The sequence below is a fragment of the Leptodactylus fuscus genome, chromosome 10 (assembly GCF_031893055.1).
Source record: "Leptodactylus fuscus isolate aLepFus1 chromosome 10, aLepFus1.hap2, whole genome shotgun sequence".
NCBI lineage: Eukaryota > Metazoa > Chordata > Amphibia > Anura > Leptodactylidae > Leptodactylus > Leptodactylus fuscus.
The window spans coordinates 70,326,658-70,353,095 of NC_134274.1; the positions used below are offsets into that span (position 1 = coordinate 70,326,658).

At 44.9% G+C, this 26,438-nt stretch overlaps 2 protein-coding genes across 5 annotated transcripts in view; one reads left to right on the top strand and one right to left on the bottom strand.

The window, feature by feature from the left end:
- Nucleotides 1-591: 591 nt before the first annotated feature.
- LOC142182957 (zinc finger protein 692-like) lies at nt 592-23,208 on the bottom strand. 2 transcript variants are annotated; one of them, XM_075257785.1, is made up of 12 exons: nt 23,145-23,208; nt 19,379-19,530; nt 19,195-19,226; nt 17,964-18,644; nt 16,805-16,996; nt 16,611-16,734; nt 13,337-13,507; nt 12,404-12,457; nt 10,309-10,387; nt 9,106-9,220; nt 5,320-5,419; nt 592-1,612 (listed from the first exon to the last, which is right to left on the bottom strand). In XM_075257785.1, exons 1-12 carry the CDS (start codon nt 23,148-23,150, stop codon nt 1,183-1,185), a joined length of 2,136 nt encoding a protein of 711 aa, XP_075113886.1. In that variant the 5' UTR covers nt 23,151-23,208; the 3' UTR covers nt 592-1,182. The 2 variants fall into 2 exon arrangements, with proteins under 2 accessions (XP_075113886.1, XP_075113885.1); XM_075257784.1 differs by having other exon boundaries at nt 17,964-18,647.
- Nucleotides 22,567-26,438, top strand: part of LOC142182966 (membrane-spanning 4-domains subfamily A member 15-like) — a 41,632-nt gene continuing 37,760 nt past the window's right edge. For all 3 annotated transcript variants that reach the window (XM_075257799.1, XM_075257801.1, XM_075257802.1), the window contains exon 1: nt 22,567-22,679. The gene's annotated coding sequence lies outside the window, so the exon portion shown is untranslated. The remainder of the gene's footprint in view (nt 22,680-26,438) is intronic.

Below are 26,438 nucleotides of genomic sequence, written 5' to 3' on the forward strand. Positions count from 1 at the left end.
CCTGGCAGTGTTGTCATGGATGAGAAACCTAAACTACAATGGTATCATCTTTTATATGTAGCAGACATCCTGCAGCCAAGTGTTGCCTCTCATGGCAGGGCATTTTTCAGCATAATAATGCTCACCCAGACACAACAAGGGCCTCGATACTTCCTAGGCCTGCCTGGTTGTCACCAATCAAACACTTATAGTACCAGCTGAGATGCCAGCTTCACCAACCGATAAGTGTGCAGGATCCCCAAGTCCAGCTGTGAGGTAAAGTGCCGTAGGATTCCATATGGGACCTGTGCGCCTTCATAGCTAACTGTACTTCATCTGGTATCCAGGCCCAACAAGATACCAGAGCTAACATTGTAATCACTTACATATATCATCATTGCAATCACATATATAATGTTTCACTTAGTTCCAACAACTCCTGGCGCTTTTTTGCATCAGCAAGTGTATATTTTCTTGTTTTAGTGACATTTTGGGGAATTAATAGTTTCCATAGACGTATGTTCTCAATTACAATGGTTCCAATTAGTAATGGTCGCCCTGGAACCAAATCTTCTTATAACATGATGGATGATGAGGAGCAAAACCTCTGAAATATACCTGTCTACAGCTGGGTATTGGCTGATATCACCAGTCATGTCACGGCCCCTATAAGTGGCACTAGAGAGGCAGGTTTTCCCTTATAGAGGAGAGCTGCATGGAAAACCCGTACTTTTCAAGAGATCCTTTAACTAGGATACTTTGACAAGTTACTTTATGGCGTTGCATGCAGTCAGCCCTTCAAAGACACAGAATTTAACTATATTTAAAAAGAAACACAAAACATAAGTTGTTTACTTGGTTTCATTCAGTCCCTGAATGCACACTGTACCTCTGTACATGCTTGGCTCTCCTGTCCTGATAACATGCTCCATATTAGGCCCTGTTCACATCTGCATTCATGCCATTCCGTTCCCCTCTCCCCATGAAAAATGCGGAGAGAAAAGTCCTACAAGCAGCACTTTTCTCTCCACATTTTTCATGCGGAAACCACATGGACCCCATTACAGTCTATGGGGTCCGCAGGTTTGCTAAGGTAACCCCTTTTTTATACGGATTAGGTTTCCGTTCGGGAGGTTCCCAAGCAGAAAGGAAACCGGAATGTAGATGTGAACTAGGCCTTAGTGCTGGTCTGTGCAGCAGATACTACAAGACAATGACCAGTGATATCCCCGGGTTCCCCGGAGTCTGAGCAGCCTGCTGAGACACTTCCTGCACACTCTCGGGTAAGTTCAGATATTCAGGAAAGATGGTCTCTTTTCCACCCTCTGGGGCTGCTGGCGCCATCTTCTGGTCGGGGTCCTTTGTGATGCTTTCTGTGTGATCATCCTTACAGCTGGCTTCAGCTTGGCATACATCCTCCATGGATGACGTGATACACTGAGAACTGTCTTGTGGTCCCATCTCTCGGGGAGCTGGGTGCTTCCGACTCTTGTGAGCAGCGAGGTTATCCCTCTTCTCAAACCTCTGACCACAAATATCACAGGGGAAATTATAGAAAGAATCCGCATCGTGTTTCTTCATGTGCCAGTTCAGGGAAGCCTTCTGCCTGCAGGTGAAGCCGCAGAACTCACACCTAGAGAAGAAGAAGGAGGAGAGGTATACAGCATTGTCATTACCATAAAGCAGCATTATAGCATTATATACATGGCCCTCATCTGGCTGAACCATAAAGCAGCATTATAGGATTATATACACGGCCCTCATCTGGCTGAACCATAAAGCGGCATTATAGGATTATATACACGGCCCTCATCTGGCTGAACCATAAAGCGGCATTATAGGATTATATACATGGCCCTCATCTGGCTGAACCATAAAGCGGCATTATAGGATTATATACATGGCCCTCATCTGGCTGAACCATAAAGCGGCATTATAGGATTATATACATGGCCCTCATCTGGCTGAACCATAAAGCGGCATTATAGGATTATATACATGGCCCTCATCTGGCTGAACCATAAAGCGGCATTATAGGATTATATACATGGCCCTCATCTGGCTGAACCATAAAGCGGCATTATAGGATTATATACACGGCCCTCATCTGGCTGAACCATAAAGCGGCATTATAGGATTATATACATGGCCCTCATCTGGCTGAACCATAAAGCAGCATTATAGGATTATATACACGGCCCTCATCTGGCTGAACCATAAAGCAGCATTATAGGATTATATACACGGCCCTCATCTGGCTGAACCATAAAGCGGCATTATAGGATTATATACATGGCCCTCATCTGGCTGAACCATAAAGCCTCATTATAGGATTATATACATGGCCCTCATCTGGCTGAACCATAAAGCGGCATTATAGGATTATATACATGGCCCTCATCTGGCTGAACCATAAAGCGGCATTATAGGATTATATACATGGCCCTCATCTGGCTGAACCATAAAGCCTCATTATAGGATTATATACATGGCCCTCATCTGGCTGAACCATAAAGCGGCATTATAGGATTATATACATGGCCCTCATCTGGCTGAACCATAAAGCGGCATTATAGCATTATATACATGGCCCTCATCTGGCTGAACCATAAAGCAACATTATAGGATTATATACATGGCCCTCATCTGGCTGAACCATAAAGCCTCATTATAGGATTATATACATGGCCCTCATCTGGCTGAACCATAAAGCGGCATTATAGCATTATATACATGGCCCTCATCTGGCTGAACCATAAAGCAGCATTATAGGATTATATACATGGCCCTCATCTGGCTGAACCATAAAGCAGCATTATAGGATTATATACATGGCCCTCATCTGGCTGAACCATAAAGCCTCATTATAGGATTATATACATGGCCCTCATCTGGCTGAACCATAAAGCGGCATTATAGGATTATATACACGGCCCTCATCTGGCTGAACCATAAAGCAGCATTATAGCATTATATACATGGCCCTCATCTGGCTGAACCATAAAGCAGCATTATAGGATTATATACACGGCCCTCATCTGGCTGAACCATAAAGCGGCATTATAGGATTATATACACGGCCCTCATCTGGCTGAACCATAAAGCGGCATTATAGGATTATATACACGGCCCTCATCTGGCTGAACCATAAAGCGGCATTATAGCATTATATACATGGCCCTCATCTGGCTGAACCATAAAGCCTCATTATAGGATTATATACATGGCCCTCATCTGGCTGAACCATAAAGCGGCATTATAGGATTATATACACGGCCCTCATCTGGCTGAACCATAAAGCGGCATTATAGGATTATATACACGGCCCTCATCTGGCTGAACCATAAAGCGGCATTATAGGATTATATACACGGCCCTCATCTGGCTGAACCATAAAGCGGCATTATAGGATTATATACACGGCCCTCATCTGGCTGAACCATAAAGCGGCATTATAGGATTATATACACGGCCCTCATCTGGCTGAACCATAAAGCGGCATTATAGGATTATATACATGGCCCTCATCTGGCTGAACCATAAAGCGGCATTATAGCATTATATACATGGCCCTCATCTGGCTGAACCATAAAGCGGCATTATAGCATTATATACACGGCCCTCATCTGGCTGAACCATAAAGGGGCATTATAGGATTATATACATGGCCCTCATCTGGCTGAACCATAAAGCGGCATTATAGCATTATATACATGGCCCTCATCTGGCTGACAGCTATTCCTCTTCATCTCTGCAGACACCTCCATGCTGGGCTCAGCCAAAATTACATAGACCCCTCCTCTGAGGACAAAATCATCTGACATTGAAAATCACCATGTCCGATCCTCAGGGGCGGCTCCAGGTTTTTATGGGCCCTTGGGCGACAGAGCCTCAGTGGGCCCCCTTGTAAAGGAGGTGGGGGGAGTCGAGACACTGTGTGTTGCAGATGAAGCGAGTGATGTCACACAGGAGTGTGGCGTCACCAACGCCATACCTCCCAATTTTTAAAGAGTAGAAAGAGGGGCAAAATGTGCGACGCGCTCTGCGCGCCGCGGCAAATTTGGCTCCACCCACTTATGTTGGCTCTGCCCATTCTCATTAATTTATCATGTGCTCCCACACAGTATAATCCTTCTACAGTCACCCATAAATTATATGCCCCCCCCTCCATCTATCTCCCAGTTTCATATACACCCTTCCTCTGCCCCCAGTTTCATGTCCCCCCTCCATCTCTGCCCCCAGTTTCATGTCCCCCCTCCATCTCTGCCCCCAGTTTCATCACGTTTTCCCCCTTCATCTGCCCCAGTTTCATGTCCCCCGTCTCTGCCCCAGTGTCATGCTGTTCCACCCCCCCATCTGCCCCAGTGTCATGCCGTCCCCCCCCCTCAATCTCTGTCCCCAGTTTCAAGCCATTCTCTCCCCACCCCCTTCATCTTCCCCAGTGTCATGCCGTTCCCCCCCTTCCCTTCATTTGCCCCCCAGTTTCATTGGGCCCCCTCCATCTCTGTCCCCAGTTTCATGCCGTTCTCTCCCCACCCCCTTCATCTTCCCCAGTGTCATGCCATTCCCCCCCTCCCCCAGTTTCATGGGCCCCCTTCATTATGTTCCACCTTAATAATTAATACAAAAAAAACACTTACACTCACCTTCCATCGCTCCCCCGCCGCTCCTCTCTCCGCTCTCACTCCATTCAAATAAGCGATTAAAGCAGGAGCTGTGTGTGAGATCAGCTCCTGCTTTAAAGCTGCGGCCCTACTAGCGTCTATAGGCGCGATGTGATGACGTCATCGCGCCTACACACGCAGGCCGGGCCACAGCTTTAAAGCAGAAGCTGATCTCACACACAGATCCTGCTTTAATCGCTTATGTATTTAATTCAGCTCATCGGCGTCCGTCCGACGCCGATGAGCTGATATTGGGACAGGCATGTGCTGGGGAGGGCAAGTGCCGGGGGGCCCCCAGAGGCTCTGTGGGCCCCGGCACTTGCCCGACTATGCCGTACGCTGACGCCGGCCCTGCCGATCCTTCTTACCCCCTGACTACTCCTGTTGAAGTCGAGTCCCCCAACACATAGAATAGTCAGTCTCTCCTACCGAATCCGTGGTTAGGCTCGCCTTTATCTTACACATATGGCGGACTGACTTGCTGAACCTACTGACTACCAATTTATGAGGCCTCCCTACTCTTCTCTCATGATGGCTGCTGATGACTGATCCTTTAGTTCTCAGGGAACATGAGCCGTCATCATTGGAGTCTGTCTAGGGCTGAGCATGCATGTGTACGGGGCGGTTCAGTAGGATTAGCTGTTGGGGCATAGGAGCTGCTTTAGCCATCACTTACTGAAGCGGCTTTTCCCCTGTATGAATACGTCGGTGTATGATGAGGTTACTGCTGCTCCGGAAAGCTCGTGCACAGAATTCACAGATAAAGTCTCTGCGGTCTGACAAAAAAAACAGAATTAGAAAACATTTTCCCCGAAGTAAAGGCCCTTGAGTCAGTTTGCTAAATCTCCTGCCATTTCTTAGTTGTATCTGTTTGTAATCCTGCATGATAAGCAATACTACCACCATGACGCCTCTCATAGGGGCTGTCACCCAGCTTTCCCAAGGTCTAAAAACATCTGACCAAGTATATGGTGATAATTCCCCCTCCCCCTCATAACTACATAGATCAGGGGTCTCAAACTTGTGGCCCTCGGGCCGATAGTTTGCGGCCCCCGCACAGCTCCCTGCATGTCCCTTAAGTGTTTTACTTAAAGGGGCTCTATCAGCAAAATTATGCTAATAGAGCCCCACATATGCGTGAATAGTCTTTAAAAAGGATATTCAGGCACCGTAAATGTTATATTAAATCCCGGTCCCGTTTTTAAATAAAAGCATTAAAAAATATATGCTAATCTTACCGAACGTGCACCATGGGCGGGGATGCACGATGTGACGTCAGCTGCCTCTTCTGTCTTCTTGTAGTAACGCCCTCTAGTTCCGTTTCTTCCGGCTTCTTCTCTTCAAATCCCGCGCCTGCGTAGTAGCGCTTCCCTCAGGAGGACTACTGCGCAGGCTCACTCGCCATTTTACTTAATGGCAGTTCACGAGTTAGCCTGCACAGTAGCGCTCCGGAGAGAAGCGCTACTACGCAGGCGTGGGATTTGAAGAGAAGAAGCCGGAAGACACGGAACCAGAGGACGTTACTACAAGAAGACAGAAGAGGCAGGCGTGCCCGAAGCTGACGTCACATCGTGTATCCCCGCCCATGGTGCACATTCGGTAAGATTAGCATATATGTTTTAATGTTTTTATTTAAAAACGGGACAGGGGTTTAATATAACATTTACGGTGCCTGAATATTCTTTTTAAAGGCTATTCATGCATACAGACCTATGAAAAAGTTTGGGCACCCCTATTAATCTTAATCATTTTTAGTTCTAAATATTTTGGTGTTTGCAACAGCCATTTCAGTTTGATATATCTAATAACTGATGGACACAGTAATATTTCAGGATTGAAATGAGGTTTATTGTACTAACAGAAAATGCGCAATATGCATTAAACCAAAATTTGACCGGTGCAAAAGTATGGGCACCCCAACAGAAAAGTGACATTAATATTTAGTAGATCCTCCTTTTGCAAAGATAACAGCCTCTAGTTGCTTCCTGTAGCTTTTAATCAGTTCCTGGATCCTGGATGAAGGTATTTTGGACCATTTCTTTCTACAAAACAATTCAAGTTCAGTTAAGTTTGATGGTCGCCGAACATGGACAGCCCGCTCTCAAATGATCTGAAAACAAAGATTGTTCAACATAGTTGTTCAGCGGAAAGATACAAAACGTTGTCTCAGAGATTTAACCTGTCAGTTTCCACTGTGAGGAACATAGTAAGGAAATGGAAGAGCACAGGGACAGTTCTTGTTAAGCCCAGAAGTGGCAGGCCAAGAAAAATATCAGAAAGGCAGAGAAGAAGAATGGTGAGAACAGTCAAGGACAATCCACAGACCACCTCCAAAGAGCTGCAGCATCATCTTGCTGCAGATGGTGTCACTGTGCATCAGTCAGCAATACAGCGCACTTTGCACAAGGAGAAGCTGTATGGGAGAGTGATGAGAAAGAAGCCGTTTCTGCACGTACGCCACAAATAGAGTTGCCTGAGGTATGCAAAAGCACATTTGGAGAAGCCAACTTCATTTTGGAAACAGATTGAGTTGTTTGGTTATAAAAAAAAGGCGTTATGCATGGCGTCCAAAAAGAAACAGCATTCCAAGAAAAACACTTGCTACCCACTGTAAAATTTGGTGGAGGTTCCATCATGCTTTGGGGCTGTGTGGCCAATGCCGGCATCGGGAATCTTGTTAAAGTTGAGGGTCGCATGGATTCCACTCAGTATCAGCAGATTCTTGAGAATAATGTTCAAGAATCAGTGACGAAGTTGAAGTTACGCCGGGGATGGATATTTCAGCAAGACAATGATCCAAAACACTGCTCCAAATCCTCAGGGATTCATGCAGAGGAACAATTACAATGTTCTGGAATGGCCATCCCAGTCCCCAGACCTGAATATCATTGAACATCTGTGGGATGATTTGAAGCGGGCTGTCCATGCTCGGCGACCATCTAACTTAACTGAACTTGAATTGTTTGTCCAAAATCCCTTCATCCAGGATCCAGGAACTGATTAAAAGCTACAGGAAGCGACTAGAGGCTGTTATCTTTGCAAAAGGAGGATCTACTAAATATTAATATCACTTTTCTGTTGAGGTGCCCATATTTTTGCACCGGTCAAATTTTGGTTTAATGCATATTGCACATTTTCTGTTAGTACAATAAACCTCATTTCAATCCTGAAATATTACTGTGTCCATCAGTTATTAGATATATCAAACTGAAATGGCTGTTGCAAATAACAAAATATTTAGAACTAAAAATGATTAAGATTAATAGGGGTGCCCAAACTTTTTCATAGGACTGTATGTGGGGCTCTATTAGCATAATTTTGCTGATAGAGCCCCTTTAAACTTTCCTCCAATCACTCCCCCGCTCTTATAACAGCAATAGAAAGTGATGGGTTATGGGTGGAAAGCTAGTACTACTGAAGTTTAAAACTCAAGGACCTGTGTGTGACGTCAGACGTCACGTGACTAGGGAGGTGTGTCTTAGTGTGTCGGCCGGAAGATGAAGAGATGTAGTACTGAGAGGAATGTGAGATGCAGAGTGGAGTGTGTGTGTGTGTGTCAGTAACCTAGGGGCAGAGATGGAGGGGGGGGAGACATGAAACTGGGGCCACAGATGGAAGGGGAACATGAAACTGGGGGCAGAGATGAGGGGGAGCATTAAAATGGGGGCAGATGGAGGGGGGACATGAAAATGGGGGCAGATGAAGGGGGGATATGAAACTGAGGCAGATGGAGGGACAACATGAAGCTGAGGACAGATGGAGGGGGGACATAAAATGGGGCAAATGAAGGGGGATATCAAACTGGGGGAGAAATGGTGTGGGGGAGATGAAACTGGGGTAGATGAAGGGGGGCACTTAAACTGGGGACAACTGGAGGGGGCAGTAAACCGTGGGAGTAGCTGGAGGGGGACCTGTCTGCCTCTAGTTGTCCCCAGTTTATTGTCACCGTCCAGCTACCCCTACGGTTTAATATCTGCTTCTAACCTCCCCAGTTTAATGTCCCACTTCAGCCGTCATTAATTTATTGCCCCCCTCCAACTACCCCCACTGTATAATGTCACCTTCCAGCTGCCCCAGTTTTATGTCCCCTCTAGTTTCCCCCAGTTTAAACTGGGGCACCAGGAGAGGGACTTAATACTGTGGGGCAGTTGGAAGGGAACATTATAATGTGGGGACATATAATGTACGGGTGACTTAGGAGGATTATACTGTGTGGGGGCATATGAAAAATAAGAATGGGCGGAGACATCATAAAATTGGGTGGAGCTAAATTTGCTGCAGCAAGCATAGCTTATGGAAAACCTGATGCGGCCCAGCCTCACTCAGACTCTACCTCCAGCGGCCCCTGCGTAAATTGAGTTTGAGACCCCTGACATAGATATATATAACGATTGCCATTAATTCTGTCAAAATAGGGGGAATCCGCTGATTTTACCCCAATATTGGAGTGTTGCAGACTTACCGCTATGTCTTTTCTCATGCTCTTTAAGATGTTTCTTGAAGTTGAACGTCTTCCCACACTCTGTCACTGAGCAGCGGAAGGTGCGCTGGTTCATGTGCTGGTATTTTTGATGATACTGAAACGTTAAATGTAATAAGAGATGAAGCCTAAAGTAATGTAAGTGCCTGGTGCTAGTTTATGGGCTAAGAGTGGACGGCCATTCCATAAAGTCATCATGGATTGTCCTCCAAAAGGAACAGAAATACCCTGACAGCGCCATCTATAGATGACACAAGTATTGCAATCAGATCATGTACTGAGACCTGGATGTGTGAGGCTTCAGCACTAAAACATAGACCTGCCCATGAATTTACTGGAACCCTGCAATGTCCCTATGACGGAGAAGAAGAAAGCCTTGACATGAGCGGGGAGTGTTCCCGTATCTGTAGGTAACTGATAATTCAATAAACTATCCAACTATTTCATCTTTTATATAAGGGAGTTTCTTAAAATAAAACATTAGAGAGGTTTAGTAATGTTTCACTTGACTTTCTGCAGCATGACAACTTTCTGTGTTGTAATATCACTAAAGCCATTGGAAACCTTTGAAGAGTCAAGTTAAGATTCTGCAACAATCAAGGTAAACTTTTCTTCATGTATATCTGACCCATAGATATAACTTGAATTTTGTATTCAATGAATTCTATGTTTCAAGTTGTTAAAATACTCATTTTCCAATTTCTTAGTTACATCTGTTCTTGGAAAAGCCAGGTGACAACTGCGGTCACTGCACCTATTAAGAGGCTAGCACCTACCCATTATGCAACAAGACCAGTGGACTATGAATAAGCCCTTACTGCTTTCATAGAAATTGGTGTATAAATAGCAGCCAGGAGCTGTTAATGAAATGCCCTTGGTAAACAGATGTCCAGTAAGTGCGAGCACCTCTATAAAAAGCAGAAGTTTTAGCAGTTTGCTGGTCTGGAGCATTAAAGTGATCAGCAATTTAATGTTCATCATTCTACAATTAAAAAAAAGATTATTCAGAAATGGAAAACATACAAAACAGGTAACACTCGTTGCCAGAGTTGATGTTCCAGCAAATTCATCCAAAGGCCAGATCGTGCAATGCTCCGAGAAACCACATATATTATATGAGGGATATTTTTGTCTTCCCCACAAAGTAGCCAAAACAGTTTGCCTCTACCTGTCCATTATACTCACATTCAGATATTGTCGCTTGGAAAAGATCTTCCCGCAGTCCTCATAGTCACACATTAGCAGCTCCTGTGGGGTGGCTTTCCTGCAGAACATACACAGCCATATTTACCAACCACAAAACACTCAGTTAGTGCAAAGTTAGTTCTCCGATATCACTTAACCACAGGCTGTAGTGCCACAAACAAAACAGACTTGTATGAAAGCATTGACACTATTTTTTAGGTGTTCATACTGCAATGGTGTGAATGGTACCGTCACATACGTTTTGTTTTTTTTCTTACATTGGCCAGTAATTGAAAAGAAATATGCATGCTCTTACAATAACTATTAAAGGGATTCTGCCATTAAAACCTTTTTTTTTGTGGATAAGACGTCGGAATAGCCTTTAGAAATGCTATTCATCTCTTACCTTTAGACGTGGTCTCCACTGCGCCGTTAATTAGAAATACCGTTTTTTACCGGTATGCAAATGAGTTCTCTTGCAACTATGGGGGCGGGCCCCAGTGCTCAAACAGCGATGAGGGCGTCCCCAACTACCAGAGAAGTGTCTCCAAGTGCCATCTCCTTCTTCGTCCGCTGCGTCCTCTTCAATGTCTTCTTTCGGCGCAGGCTCGTAACTTCTAGCAGAGCAGACTGCGCAGGCGCGCAGGCCACGGGAAGATGGGCGCTCACAATACTGTGCAAGCGGCCATTTTCCCGTGACCTGTGCGCCTGCGCAGTCTGCCCAAGGCCTGAGGCCTAGAAGTTACGAGCCTGCGCCGGAAGAAGACATTGATGTTGACGCTGCGGACGAAGAAGGAGGCGGCGCTTGGAGACACTTCTCTGGCAGTGGTGGGGACGCCCTCAATGCTGTTTGAGCACTGGGGCCCGCCCCCATCGCTGTGAGAGAACTCATTTGTATACCAGTAAAAACCGGTATTTTTAAGGAACGGCGCAGCGGAGACCACGTCTAAAGGTAAGAGATGAATAGCATTTCTAAAGGATATTCCAACGTCTTATCCACACAAAAAAAAAGGTTTTAATGGTAGAATAAAAGTTTTAGATACCAATTTTGCAGCGTTTTCTCTAACCATCTTAGTGATGACAATATTTTGACTTGAGCCAATGAATTCGACCATGAATGAAGGAACTTCTTGGCACTTGTCAGAAACCCAACCATGATTCAGTTGTTGAGATGGGGTCACCTGCCCATGGTTATGTCCCCTATTAACAGTATGGTAATGTGTGGAGGTGACCGAAGTCTGTTCTATCACATGACACTGAGCTGTTCTAGCCCATTCTGCTTGGATGTGCCGCTAATTCACATCTTTATCCCACCCTAAGGCTGCAACCACATGTAATAGATTTTTGGTTGAGCCTCTGGCAATGATGCCGGTGAATGACTGCAGCAGTGACATTGTGACAATGGCCATCATTACTGGATGTAGAGAGACTGGCAGGAGACAGGGGAAGCCTTGCTGCAGGAGCCAGTACAGGTTAATATAGGATTTTTCTTTTCTTTGTTTTAAATTTTATGTGGACACCACAGATCTGCAGCAAAATCCACAACAAGTGATACATTTTTATATTCCCAATAATGTCAATGGGGAAAATCAAATACAGAAATCAAAATGTTGAAAAATATTGGAAGAATTGACCTATATGTGTCCGTTTTTACAAACCGCAGTCCAGACCTGTTTCTGTTTGTAAGGCAACTAGGTGGAGATCTCTTCCATTACTCTACACTGAGAAAGGAGAACTGACACACAAAGCCCTGCCGACAATAGTCCTCTGTCATCATTAGGGTGTGTTCAGACAGCAGAAAACTTAGATTCCTCTCCATTTTCCACCTCCCCTATCCCCCGGCCTCAGAGCGTTGGTATTCTGCCACTGATCGGGCCTGATCGATGTCTTGAGCGTGGACTAGGTGGTTGAATCGGCTGCAGAATCTGCGGCAAGATTAAGCAGGACGGTCCAACAGAATCAGGGCACAGTCGGCCTCAAAATCAGTGGCAGATCCCACTGTGTGAACTGACCCTTAAATGTAGAATACCATGAAGAAAGAGCCTCTGTGTCTCTTGTGAAGTCTCTACTAGACCATTTGTTTCCCATCATTTACCTGATCCTCTTCTTACATATTTGTGCCAGTTCTTCATCTAGCAGGGATTTGCGTCTGGAAAAGATGTACAGAAATTATTCTTACTTTACTATCATTTCTAAACTAAACTTCTTAAATGGTAGAAGAATTTTTAATTCTTGGTTGAGCAGTGACATTCTATCACGTGATGAATGGAGGGGTCGGACCTTTGGTGCCCTCACTGGGCCTCGGAATGAAGGGTATCAGATTTAGTGCTGTGTCCACGTCTAAACCTTTCCTGCACAGCAATGCTTCCATCCACACAGATATATAGAGAACTGCTGCTGCCTCATGGACTTGTACAGGGTTATGCTGCACAGACACAGCTACGTAACCAAAGTGCCCAGTGTGCCGGAGAAATCAGTGACGTTTATGCAGCGCTCAATGGCCACTGCAAACTCCTTATTCTCAGGATTCGTGGGATCAGAATAAGGAGTTGTATTGCAAACAACACTTATGCTGTATCCACAAGATAGGGAAAAACTGTCTGGTTGGGAACTAGCACTGGGACCCTCACAATCACAAAAACTGAATCCCCATGTTTGTGAGTGCTGTTAAACTCTATGGGACTTCAACAGATACCTAAATACAATGTTTGACTATCTTTAGTAGACCCATACAGTTGAATGGAACAGCAGTGGACATGCAAGACTGCCACTTGGGTCAGATACTGGGGCGCTGGCACTGTGGTGGGTACCTCAATCATCAGTGGGAAAAATGGATGTATAATCAGGATTGGTGCACAAAACCCTGCAAATGCCAAAAGTGGGCAGTCCTGGGATCTGATGAAACCCCAAGGTAATTCTTTTTTTTTTAAGTTGGTGCAGAAAGAGGAATCCTAAGACGGCAGCTATTTACATTGTATCTGGGCAGCGGAGAGATTGAGGATGTATAAGCCGGGGGATCGCCACCTACCGGTTTGCCTTCTGGCCTTTGCACTGGCTACTCTGCGGCTCTTCCCCCTCATTTTCCAGTGGTCCTATTTGTCTGTTCTGCTCCTCTTCTATAAATACTCCTGACATCTCTCCACTCTCACTCTGCGGTCCGGCTGGAGGAGTCTCCTTCTGTTCTATAACACCAACTAAGCTAGAAGAAAAGAGAACACATAGAGAATATACAACGTGATCAACCATAGGGTTCTTTACTTAGATAAAAACCTAGATGCGTTCTTCTCACAGATCTCCGGTGAAACATACAGCAATGTTAGGAACCTTGGCAACGCAACATCTAAACCAGGGGTCTCAAACTCGCAGCCCACGGGCCAACTGCGGCCCTCAGGTCAATAGTTTGAGGCCCCCACCTCATTACATAGCTTCCATCCGTCCCGCATTTAGCGAGAATGTCCCGCTTTTATACTCCTGTCTCGCTATGTCCCTTTAGTGTTGTACTTAATAACCTTTCCTCTGATCATCCCCCGCTCTTATAACAGCGATAAAAGCGATGGGTGATCAGTAGAAAGCTTGTACTACTGTAAACTGAAGGACCTGTGTGACATCAGCCGTCACGTGACTAGGGAGGCGTGTCTTAGTGTGCTGGCTGAAAGATGAAGGGATGTACCGTCTAAAGGTACTGAGAGAGGAGGGGAATGTGAGATGCAGGGTGGAGAGTGTGTGTGTGTCTGTGTGTCTCTCAGTAACCTAGGGGCAGAGATGGAAGGGGAACGTTATACTGGGGGCCTGAGATGGAGGGGGACATGAAACTATGACCACAGATGGAAGGGGAACATGAAACTGGGGGCAGAGATGAGGGGGCATGAAAATGGGGGCAGATGAAGGGGGATATGAAACTGGGGGCGGATGGAGGGGGGACATAAAATGGGGCAGATGAAGGTGGATATGAAACTGGGGGAGAAATGGTGGGTGAGGTGAAACTGGGGGTAGATGAAGGAGGACACTTAAACTGGGGACAACTGGAGGGGCATTAAACCGTGGGAGTAGCTGTAGGGGGACCTGTCTGCCTCTAGTTGCCCCCAGTTTAATATCATCGTCCAGCTACCCCTACGGTTTAATATCTGCTTCTAGCTGCTCGAGTTTAATGTCCCCTTGCTGTTTGTCCCCAGTTTCATGTCCCTCTTCAGCTGCCATTAATTTATTGCCCTCCTCCAACTACTCCCACTGTTTAGTGTCCCCCTCCAGCTGCCCCAGTTTCATGTTGCCTCTAGTTTCTCCCAGTTTAAACTGGGGCTGCAGGAGAGGGACTTAATACTGGAACACTATAATGTGGGTACATATAATGTACAGGTGACTGTAGGAGGATTATAGTGTGTGGGGGCACGTGAGAAATGAACGAGAATGGGCGGAGTCAACATAAAATTGAGCGGAGCTAAATTTTCTGCGGTGCGCATAGCTTGTGGAAAACCTGATGCGGCCCAACCTCACCCAGACTCTACCTCCTGCGGCCTATCCTTAGGAGAGGCAATCATTATTAGATCTGTGAGGGTCTAACACCCAAATCAACTGCACCAGGACAGCTGCTTTAGGTACTGCAGGGTTGATCCATAGGTTCAATAGGATGATACCTAAAGCCAATGTTATGGTTTGTCAATCGAATGAGCAGTACAGCTCCCCGCATATTGCCAGGCGCCTAAGGGGTTGTTCAGGAATTGGAGCAACCTGTGTTCAGGTCAGGGAAGGTGTAACATAGCATAAAAGAAAAAAAAAAAAAAGACGCGACTGGTAAAGAACCAGTGGCATATGTGAGTGACGTCAATGTTCCTTCTCTAGCAACCGCTGAAGTCACTGGTTGTTTTGAGTGGTTATGTGGGGCACGAGCCTGAGTGGACACCAGTGGCAGAAAAGAGAGCGCCCAGGAGAGGTGAATATTTTTTTTTTTATTCTACACCTCCCTGGGCCTCTGCATGGATTGTTCTAATTCATAGACAAATCCTTTATGTTTATTGCCTAGGAAAATTAATGGGTTAAAACAAAAATCCCTAGTATCATAGGATAGTCAGACACTAGAAAGTAATTGTAAGCCTTATTCTGCCCCAGGCTTGTGTCCCAGGACGGTATAAGGGTTACAGTGACATTCCGGCTCCTCTGTGAACATAAATATCAGCTTCCCTTCTGGTCTAGTGTCGTGAAGGGGTTAATAATTGGTACCCAGCAGCAGGACCCAGTAATGGCTCCAGTCACCAATAGTAATTTGTTATGTAAGATAATTTCAGCTTTACTCTTTCTACCCTGCACTGAGAATAGAGATCAGAAGGGATAAAGTGAACTATACAGCTGGGATTACACAGCCGCACAGTTCTCTCTATGAATGAGTTAGAAGTCCAGTTACTAAGGGGGTCTAAGAGGGTAGAGTTTTTCTCTCAGTGGGTACAGTTTTGTAGCAGTGGTGCCAGGTAGCATATTGGGAACAGTATTTCCCACAGACATCTCCAGGACCTTAGTATTTCTACATAGCTGTGTTTCAGGGTTGATGGAAAAATAGTCAACAGTATTAAAACATGAAATAGAAGATATTTTGGTGGAACGGCTGTATTGATTCTGGCACATCTATAATCTTTTTCTTTAGCCCCCACCGGTCCTGAGCAATCAATGCTGTTACTTTTGGTGCCTGATATACTATTTAGTCTCCGTGCTGTCAAGTGGGCGGTGTCAGGCAGGAGCAGAAAAGGAGTGTGATTTTGATCTCTGACCCTGGCTGCCTCTGATTGAAGCTCTGAATCACACCCCCTGCCTGACACCACCCTTCAGACATTACAGAGCTTTAATAGCACATCACGCATCAAAACTACCTGCACTTGTTGCTTGGAATGATGGGGGCTAGAGAGGAAATTCCAACTGAGCTGGAAACAGATGGAGGTGGTGAAAGATCCTCTTTAAAGCACATGAAAAAAATCGCGCAAACACTATGGGCATGTTTTCTGTTTAATGAAATCATTCCTTGCTAGATTTAGTCCATTAAAAGGGGTGTCCCACCATAACACATTTTCACCTATATAAAACTATATAAAAGATAAATGTCTGTTTGCTGAGAGTCCCACCTCTGAGAACCATCTATTGTGAGAACAGGGATCCAGTCACCCCTTTCTTTACTGAGATAATAGATGGGTGCTATAATAATAGTAATACTGACTACTGTAACTCCCAGTGGTGGATTCCCCCAGTGATCATACAATATTCCTCTAGATAACCAGGATATATACATTGTGATTTGTGTCCATTGCACAGCTATCTGTTACCTTTCAAAGTTCTCCAAACGTGTTTCTTGCTTAGTAACATCTTGTGTTGAGGACTTCTGTTGAGGACTTCTCCTGGACAGATCGGTATTAGCATCTGATCCAAGAAGGACATCAATATATTGACCTGCAAGAAGGAATTTGCTTGAGAAATGTTTCCATCTGGACATTTGCTGGATCTGGTGACTGGTTTATACCTTTCACGTCACTGCTACCTCTGGCGACATTGCTCAGCTGAACTTGCTGTTTAGCATCTGCTCTTGTACGACAACCCTTGCTGCTACGAGGAGACCGTCTACAAGGTAAGGACAATACTGTCTTTGGTTCAGTCTCTAAGGCTTGTTGGTATGACTGTGCGGGCTGAGTTCTCAGATGTCTGCATGCTCGACCTACAAGAAGGTTGAAATTAGCAAAAGATGAAATTATATTGAAATACAAGTTTATACAAGGAATAAAAGAAAACACTGAAGGGAACGGATCACTGAGATGGTTGTGCTACTTAAAACCACACACTAAGATGTTTTTTTTTCTAATCTGTTGTATTTTCTGATGGTATATTTTCCCTATATTTGTGTACGTGATTATGTATAGAGTCATTTTGTGTTATGGGCATGCTCTCTGGTGTAGAAGTCATTGTGCAAGGAGACATGACCATTACCTGTTATGTATAGTGTATGTGTATATGTGACCTACTACTGTAATCCTACCTCTCATGACAATGAGATGACTGCTGAGAAGTGATCTCTATAGGACAGGAAGTGTCAGACTATTAGGAATCCCAAGGCCACATTGAAAACTACAGGATTTAGACTTAGAATTTTTTTATTTTTTATAAAGGATTATGACCCTTTATTGACTCCTGCTCCTAGGATAAGTAACATCCTAATTAGATTATATTTTCTTCTAGTTGCTTTGAAATTCAGCCATCAGTTAGGAGATGCAAGAAGTATCATCCTTCATTCAGTTATGACTAAGATACAACATGACTGTGAGCACCAATCTCCGCAGCCAGTTTCTATATGCTGTCAGTGGCCAGATGACCCAAAGGGGCTGGCAATCACAGTCTAGCCAGCTTCTTGTAGTCACATGTAGTCCGATACCTGCAGATTGGGCTCAAACACCGCTCTCATTGCGCACCATCATGTGATGCATATCTAATAGTAGAATAGTGTTTCCTGTATCGTAATACATGATTGATGGCTAAATTATAAGAATAAATAAAAACCAATTAAGGCGGCAGCTATCCCGGGGCAGTATTTCATATATGTGTTGTACTGTGTCTCTGGATAACTTATTAGTAAATAATAGGTCATTATCTGATATACATCCCCTTTAAGATGACACATTATGCTTTACCAGAGCTGGCTGTGTCAGGCTTCTTCTTAACTAGGTCCATGGAGATGCTGTCTTGGGTATCTTCCGATACCTCAATGCTCTGAGGTCCTGTATCTTCATCTTCGGTGTCTCCAACCTCTGCTGAGGAAACAAGTATTTCGTGTCCTATATGACACAGACCCTCATCGGTTATTGTTTCCGGCTGCTCTTCAGACACATTGGTTGTCAGTGGCCATTCACTTCCAGTGGTCAGTCTGTCTTCAGACGTGCACTGGGTGACTCTCCCGACATCCTGACTTTGCTCTGGACATGTCATCTGACTTATTTCTGGTAAGGCCGGGCTCTCTGGTTCTGTTCTCTGTACCAGGCTCTCTGTATTACTCACATCTCCTTCCTCTACAGTTATCTTAGGGACGTTCTCCTGCTCCATTCTCCTGTTTTGTTGCATAGATGACAATCCTGGGACATCTTCCTCTGTGTTATTACTATCAAGCCCCACATTGCAATCGTGCGGATCCCAATAAAACTGATGATTTTCTTTGCAACCCCATAACAAAGCTGGTGTTTCAGAGGCCTCCACAGAACATGGATGTGCCGAGATGGTTGGGGGAGAATTGCAGTCTCTACCATGTTGGTGACATAAGCAAGCCAGACGATGAAGAGAAGGGATCGACACAGAAAGCAGGGCGATCGCTTCTGGAACTACTAAGAAAACCATAGTAAGCCATAGTCATCAACATTAACAGAAGGAAACACTTGACAAAGTTCACAGTGTTTGTCATGCCTCAGTATAATATATATATATAAAATAACTAACTATTTGATGATATTCTAATTTATTGAGATGAACTTGTAGGACTTGTTAATTACTTTTATTCCATTTTTGAAAGACAGGATGAACCGAAACCCCAATATTTTTTAATTGGTTTTTATTTCTTTTTTTGCACTATATTTGACAAGTTAAACTTTTGCACAAAAAAAAACAAGAACTAGCTCTTTGTACATTGAGTTTTTCCATTGACAGAGCTGTATGAGGACTCATTTTTATTTGCATAAGTTGCAATTTTCATTCATGGTAATTTTAGGATACGAATTTGATTACATTTTATATAAAATATTGGGAGGTGGGTTGTACAAGAAAGAAAAAATACACCTGCAATGGTTGAATGGAGCCCTACAAATTCCAGATTTTTACTGAAGTATACACCAGTGATCTCTATTGTGATGTAGCCAGAGCCTAAATCCGTCTTACCTGCAGTGCCAGGGCTGCTTGTTGTCCTATAACTGTGAAGACAGAAGAAAGTGTCATTAGGTCACCTACAGCTCAAGAACCAATGTGACCAATGGTGGACATCAAGTATAAAACACTGCTGGGCAATGGTAACAGTCAGGTTAGACTAGAATGGTGTATTGAGGGACCGTACATCTATACTGACCTGTCCAGCAAGAATTTGGCAAGCTGAGAGTGCAAAGAAAAACCCAAATGATCTTTCAGGGCGCACCACTCAGCAAGATGGGTGCCAAGACGGATTCGGCACTTTCCTCGTTGGGCATCTAGAAGACGCCTCTTCTCACGTCGAGCTGCTTCCTAGAAGAAAATGGACCTATGAAAGCTAGACTCGGCAATCCTCTCATCTTTGTGAGACATGCTGATGTATACCTATGGAAGGTGTATGGGTGTGGGGCTTACAGCGTACATTGTACATGTTACATTCACCATTCTTACACAGAAAGTACAGGACACACATTCAAGCTTGTAAGAAAAAGAGAGAAGCTGTCTGAATATTCTTCTGTACCCCTGGGTAGACCACCCTCTCCCCATTCAGAATAAATGCAGGCGCATCTAAATACAAGTGTATGGGGAATATACATTGGAGAAATGAGAATTCAACCAACAGCTATGGTAAGTCTGCGCAGTGCAGAAAACAATGGGTGTAAACCTTCCAGCGTATTCCGGAGTAACACATACTCAGCTTGGCATACATTCTTATAGAACATATATAGGTGCCCTCTACCCAAACACTCACACGCTTCCACACCCCTCCCCTTAAAGAGGACCCATCATTACTCCTCAGCTTCCAAAACCCATTCACAGAGCTGTATGAAGGCTTAGTTTTTGCAGGACAAACTGTACTTCATAAAGGCACCGTTTAATATTCCTTACAATGTACTGAGAAGCCAATAAACAATTCTGTGGGTCAGTATAATCACGGCGATACCAAATTTAGGTTTTTTCACGTTTACTCCATTTTATGAGAAGCAAAATGGAGAAAAAACAATGATTCAGACATTCTAATTTCACTTAGATTTTAATAGCCTGGTTATTTCTTCCATAATCAGATTTATTGCTGTTATTGTACTGATGTAATATGACAGGTTATGTGATATGATCGGTCTCTATACATTCCTTGCTGTCCATCTATGGGCACAATAAACAATAATGATAATCCCAGCATGGACGCAAGAAAACAGGGCCAAAGTGAGACTTCAAATCTCTGCCTGGCCTTGTCATTCTCCCATCATCATAAGCAAGGCGGCCAATGGATAGGACCGCATCGCTGGTGATGCCCATTGCTCTGAGCCTGCTAATTTGCATATTAGGTTTTATAATGATTAAAGAGGTTGTCCGGGATAACTGGAAATCCCTACACTATTCTAAACACCCTGCCCCTTCCTACTTTCTAAATAACATAATTAACCAAAAACGTATATTTATCAATGGGAAAATGGACAGTCACAATATAAACCCCCCATTGATCCCATTATACATGCCTTCCACACTTCTTCATGGGGGACAGCCCATTCTTATTTACTGATTCAGCAGGCGCTCCCTCTTCTCCAAGCGCTGGTCTGCGCACTGTTGCCGATAATCCACCTCTACTGCGCAGCTTCCGCAGTAGAATCAGAATCAGCAAATAGGAATGGACTGTCCCCCAGAATGAAGTGTGGAAGGTATGTATATAATGGGATCGGGGGTTGGACTGAATAGATAGGGAAGAGCAGGATAGCCAGAGAGACAGGGAAGGGGTGTATGGAAGGGAGGGGGGGGGAGGTGAGAAGGGTTAGTGTGGAAGTTACATAGCAGGAAGCTGTACCATATAAACAAATGCAGGAGATACCAGAAGCTCCCAGAGACACGCAGAAATCACTCAAAACTCGGCTAAAGGTATATGGGTTCATTTATTAATTCATTAATAGCACAGACATTTAAAAAAAAAATGCTTGGAAAACCCCTTTAATTTAAAACAGAGGACCGAATTTAGAAAAGAAAAAAAAAATATTCAGCTGCCCTAAAGTATTTTACTGCATGTTTAGCTCCAAATACCCATCCCAGGTGACTTCGTCTAATAACAATTATGGAGCATGTTTTCTTATAACTCTGCATTGTGTTGTTCCTCTGTTATTCTTCCTAGAAACTAACGAATAAATTGACAACTAGGCTTTAACCCCTTCCTGACATCTGCTGTACTAGCATTTGCATTGTAATGCATTGCGTTAGTGATCAGATCCCCCTGGGATTCAAGACCCCTAGGGGGTCTAACAAATGCAAAAAAAAAAAAGTTTTTAAAAAATTTAATATATATATATATATATATATATATATATATATATATATATATGGTATATATAAAAAAAAATAAAAAATATTAAAAGTTCAAATCACCCCCCTTTCCCTAGAACACATATAAACGTACTTAAATACTGTGAAACACATACATATTAGGTATCCCTGTGTGCGAAATCGCCCGCTCTACAAATCTAGAAAAATATTTTTCCTGTACGGTAAACGCCATTTCGGGAAAAAAAAAGTCAAAAGTGCCAAACCGATGGTTTTTCACTGTTTTGCCTCTGATAAAAATTTGAATAAAAAGTGATCAAAGCAATACCAATTCCCCAAAATGGTAGAACTAAAAAGTACACCTGGCCCCACAAAAAAGACGCCCTATGCATCCCTGTACACGGATGTATAAAAAAGTTACGGCTGTCAGAATATGACGACTTTTAGAAAAAAAAAATAACACAGTTTTGGATTTTTGTTAAGGGGTTAAAATGTAAATAACACCATATAAATTTGGTATCTCCAGAATCGTAACGAAACACAGAACACAGGGGACATGTCATTTTGGCTGCACAGTGAACGTCATAAAAACGAAGCCCGTAAGAAAGTCGCAGAAATGCTTTTTTTTTTTTCAAATCCACCCCATTCTGATTTTTTTTTCCATCTTCCCAGTACATTATATAGAATAATTAATGGCAGCATCATGAAGAAAAATTTGTCCCGCAAAGTTTAAGACCTGATATGGGGTATGGAAGGAAAAGGGGGGGAGTTAAAAAACAAAAATCGAAATATGCCATTGGCAGGAAGGGGTTAACATTATCCTTGTCAAAGTGGAGTGTCTGGACAGTATGAGTAAGGCTACATTCACAACCAGGAAACTCGGTCCGTGAATTGGTCGGATTTGCCGGCCTGACCTGAGTGTCGGGAAAGGAACTCCTAGCAGTATAGTTATCGCGGATACTACATAATGTCCGGTACTGATTACAGTACAGGGCATCATAGATGGTTATTCTAGGAGTCCTGCCCCCGCACGAAGGTCACGTCAGTATATATGGCCAGTACAGAGACGGATGAGACTCGCTCGTGTGAATCTAGGGATTATCCCTGCACAACCCCAACTGGTAACAACCTAATGTCACCTGATTAGCGAAGGAGTCGCATGGCGAGCTGGCGACAATGTGAGTCCCATCCAGAGTCACTGTGTAGCCTCAGCTGTATGGGGGCTTATATTTAGTGTATACAATGTGCATAAACCAGACATGGCCACATATAATGTAATGTCACAGACATGGCCACATATAATGAAGTGTGAGCACAGACATGGCCACATATAATGTAATATAATGAGGTCTCCATGAGCATGTTACTCAGTTCTGAGCCTTTGGTCACTTGTACAAGCCAATGGCTGACAATGTTGTGCAGTCTCTACACGAGCTCCATACACAACACACAATTAACACATAAATGGCCGGCCGGGATTCATGGGAAGCCACAAGCAGCAAGGCGAGCATGCTGGGACTTGTAGTCCTACCCCCGCCCCGTCAGCGCTCACACAGCACTAATCTAGCCATCAGTGACGTCACTCACCCGGGGCCCGGATGGCACCTTAAAGAGGCTACACATTGAAACCCCACAATCCTCACCTGCATCGCCCTTTTAAGAGGGGGGTCCACCACTCCACGGCCCGAAGCTGCTCTAACCTCGTTGTTGATTAGGTTCAATGACGTCAATAAGTGGGCGTGAACTTTCCTGCGACGTCTCCTGTCACGTGCTCCAAGTAGCTGCCCAGACAGCGCCATGTTAGGTAAGGTAAAGAGAGGTGTCCTGCCAGGAGTTACTTTATTACTCCAGCCAGTGGATAGATACAGAGGGTATATAGGATATATATTGTATCTGGGATGGACACAGTCTTATGGGGCAAATGTAGCCAAGGCATTTCATCTAAAAGACTTACAATAAGATAGAAACATATAATATTCATTGTACTAGACCCCCCTCTGGTCTGGTAGTGCGCTGCGGCAAATTTAGCTCCACCCACTTTTATGTTGACTCCGCCCATTCTCATTCATTTTCCATGTGCCCCCACACAGTATAATCCTCCTACAGTTACCCGTAAATTATAAGTCCCCCCTCTATCTCTCCCCCAGTTTCATATACACCCTTCATCTGCCCCCAGTTTCATGTCCCCCCTCCATCTCTGCTTCCAGTTTCATCATACCTCCCAACCGTCCCGATTTCCGCGGGACAGTCATGATTTGGGTGACATGTCCCGCGGTCCCGGTTGGAGGGAGGTATGTCCCGATTTCAATTCAGATCTGCGTCTAGAGGACGCAGATCTGAGTTGAACGCATATGCGGCTGAAGCAAGGAGCTGACACAGATTCATATCCCCCATCTCTGCCCCCAGATTCATATCCCCCATCTCTGCCCCCAGATTCATGTTCCCCATCTCTGCCCCCAGATTCATATCCCCCATCTCTGCCCCCAGATTCATATCCCCCATCTCTGCCCCCAGATTCATGTCCCCACATCTCTGCCCCCAGAATCATGTCCCCCATCTCTGCCCCCAGTGTCATGCCGTCCCCTCCTTCATCTGCCCCCAGATTCATGTTCCACCTCAATGTCTACACACAAAAACCACTTAAACTCACCTTTTCCTCGCTCCCCCGCTGCTCTCTCCGCAGTCTCGCTAACACAGTTGTAGATGCGATGTGACGTCATCACATCCCGCCTACACAGCCACTAGCCAGACTGCAGCGGCAAAGCAAGGAGCTGAGCTGTGACAGCTCCTTGCTTTAGTCGCGTGTGTATTCAACTCAGATCTGCGTCCTCCAGACGCAGATCTGAGTTGAAATCGGGACATACCTCCCTCCAACCGGGACCGCGGGACACATCACCAAAATCGGGAATGTCCCACGGAAATCGGGACGGTTGGGAGGTATGGTAATGACCTGACATGGACACTTAAGGACACACACGGACAGTAAAGGACACAACATAATAAAGGAAATTGTAAACGGACAGTGTGTGATGCTAAAATCTTGCGCGGACATTAGCTACGGACACTGACACTAGTGTGAACCCAGCCTAACAAAGTGCTAACAAAGTGGCTTCGGGGCCTAAAATTGGGATCAGTTGAAAAAAGGATTGGGAAAAATCTCAGTTTTCTGTCTGTGCGGGTCAGCGGGTAACCTATATTATATTCCAAACATGGTTTTATTGCATCTAAAATAAAAACTGAGGAGACTCTGCAAATAACTGGGATTACATATGTGCTATCGCCTTGTGTTCGCAGCTCCCGTGCAGAGCTATAGAGACAGACAACAAACCAGCCCCAGAATTCATAGCCGCACCTACTGTCATGTATACCTGCCTACCCTGTAAGCAGATTGTCAGCGTGGACAGTATTAGGCCCCCGGCACCCATACAGAAGTGCTGATTGACACCACCGTCATACAGTTCAAAGGCCACTGATGTCATATTCAATGCTCACATGGTATTCAAGTGAATGGGGCTGAACTGCGCACCATACGCCATTACGGTAGTTCTGGTAATACCGCCATCAGGGGCCCCAGCTCTAATGGATAGGAGCCTGGTATCAGCAGCAGAGGAGGGGTCCAGCAGCACAAAGACCTGTAGGATGGACTAGGTCAGCGATCAGAAAGGAGGGGCGGTGATGTGTCTGTGTCATACTTGTGGGACTCTGTTGAGGGTACTTCTCTGTCACTGATCTATCCTAAAATGTTGGACACAACATGCTGCGCTACATTGTCTGGTAATACAAAATGACATGGGGATGACAGGTACAGTTTGTGTCAGTACTCAGTGGGGAGGGGGTCCAATAACTTGCCTGTATTGGACCCAGTGGCGTAACTAGGAATGATGGGGCGCCGTGGCGAAATTTTGACATGCCCCCCCCCATCCTGACCAACACCGAAGACCTCAACCGACCGACCCCCCGCCACATTCCTGCACTCTCTATTATGCCCCATAGTGGCCCTGCACACAGTATTATGCCCCATAGTGACCCCTGCACACAGTATTATGCTCCATAGTGGCCCCAGTACACAGTATTATGCGCCATAGTGGCCCCTACACACAGTAGTATGTCCCCTAGTGGCCCCAGTACACAGTATTATGTGCCATAGTGGCTCCAGTACACAGAAGTATAACCTATAGTGGCCCCTGCACACAGTACTATGCCCCACTGTGACCGCTGCACACATTATTATGCCCCATAGTGGCCCCTGTACACATTATTATGTCCCATAGTGGCCCCTACACACAGTAGTATGTCCCATAGTGGCCCCAGTACACAGTATTATGCCCAATAGTGGCCCCTACACACAGTAGTATGTCCCATAGTGGCCCCTATACACAGTATTATGCCCCATAGTGGCCCCTACAAACAGTAGTATGTCTCATAGTGGCCCCTGTACACAGTATTATGCCCCATAGTAGCCCCTGTACACAGTATTATGCCCCATAGTGGCCCCTGTACACACTATTATGCCCCTATAGTAGCCCCTGTACACAGTATTATGCTCCATAGTGGCCCCTGCACACAGTATTATGTCCCTATAGTGGCCCCTGCACACAGTATTATCCCCCATAGTGGCCCCTGCACACAGTATTATCCCCCATAGTGGCCCCTGTACACAGTATTATCCCCCATAGTGGCCCCTGCACACAGTATTATCCCCCATAGTGGCCCCTGTACACAGTATTATCCCCCATAGTGGCCCCTGTACACAGTATTATGTCCCATAATGAACACCCATGAACAATTATTATACTCTGGGGTCTGAAAAGACCCCAAAGTATAATAATTGGGGACCTGGGGGATACAAACATAAAAAACACTGTTATTTACTTATCTCCGGCTCCGCTGCAGTCTTTGGTGGTTTCAGCCATCGTTAATGACGTACTGACGTCACA

Excerpts from the sequence above, each read along its gene's own strand:
- LOC142182957 (XM_075257784.1), bottom strand. Across the intron at positions 18,648-19,194 it reads AAGCAGCCCTGGCACTGCAG|TAGTTCCAGAAGCGATCGCC; the intron begins GTAAGACGGATT and ends TGGTTTTCTTAG. Across the intron at positions 13,508-16,610 it reads CGTTTGGAGAACTTTGAAAG|CTTAGTTGGTGTTATAGAAC; the intron begins GTAACAGATAGC and ends CTTTTCTTCTAG.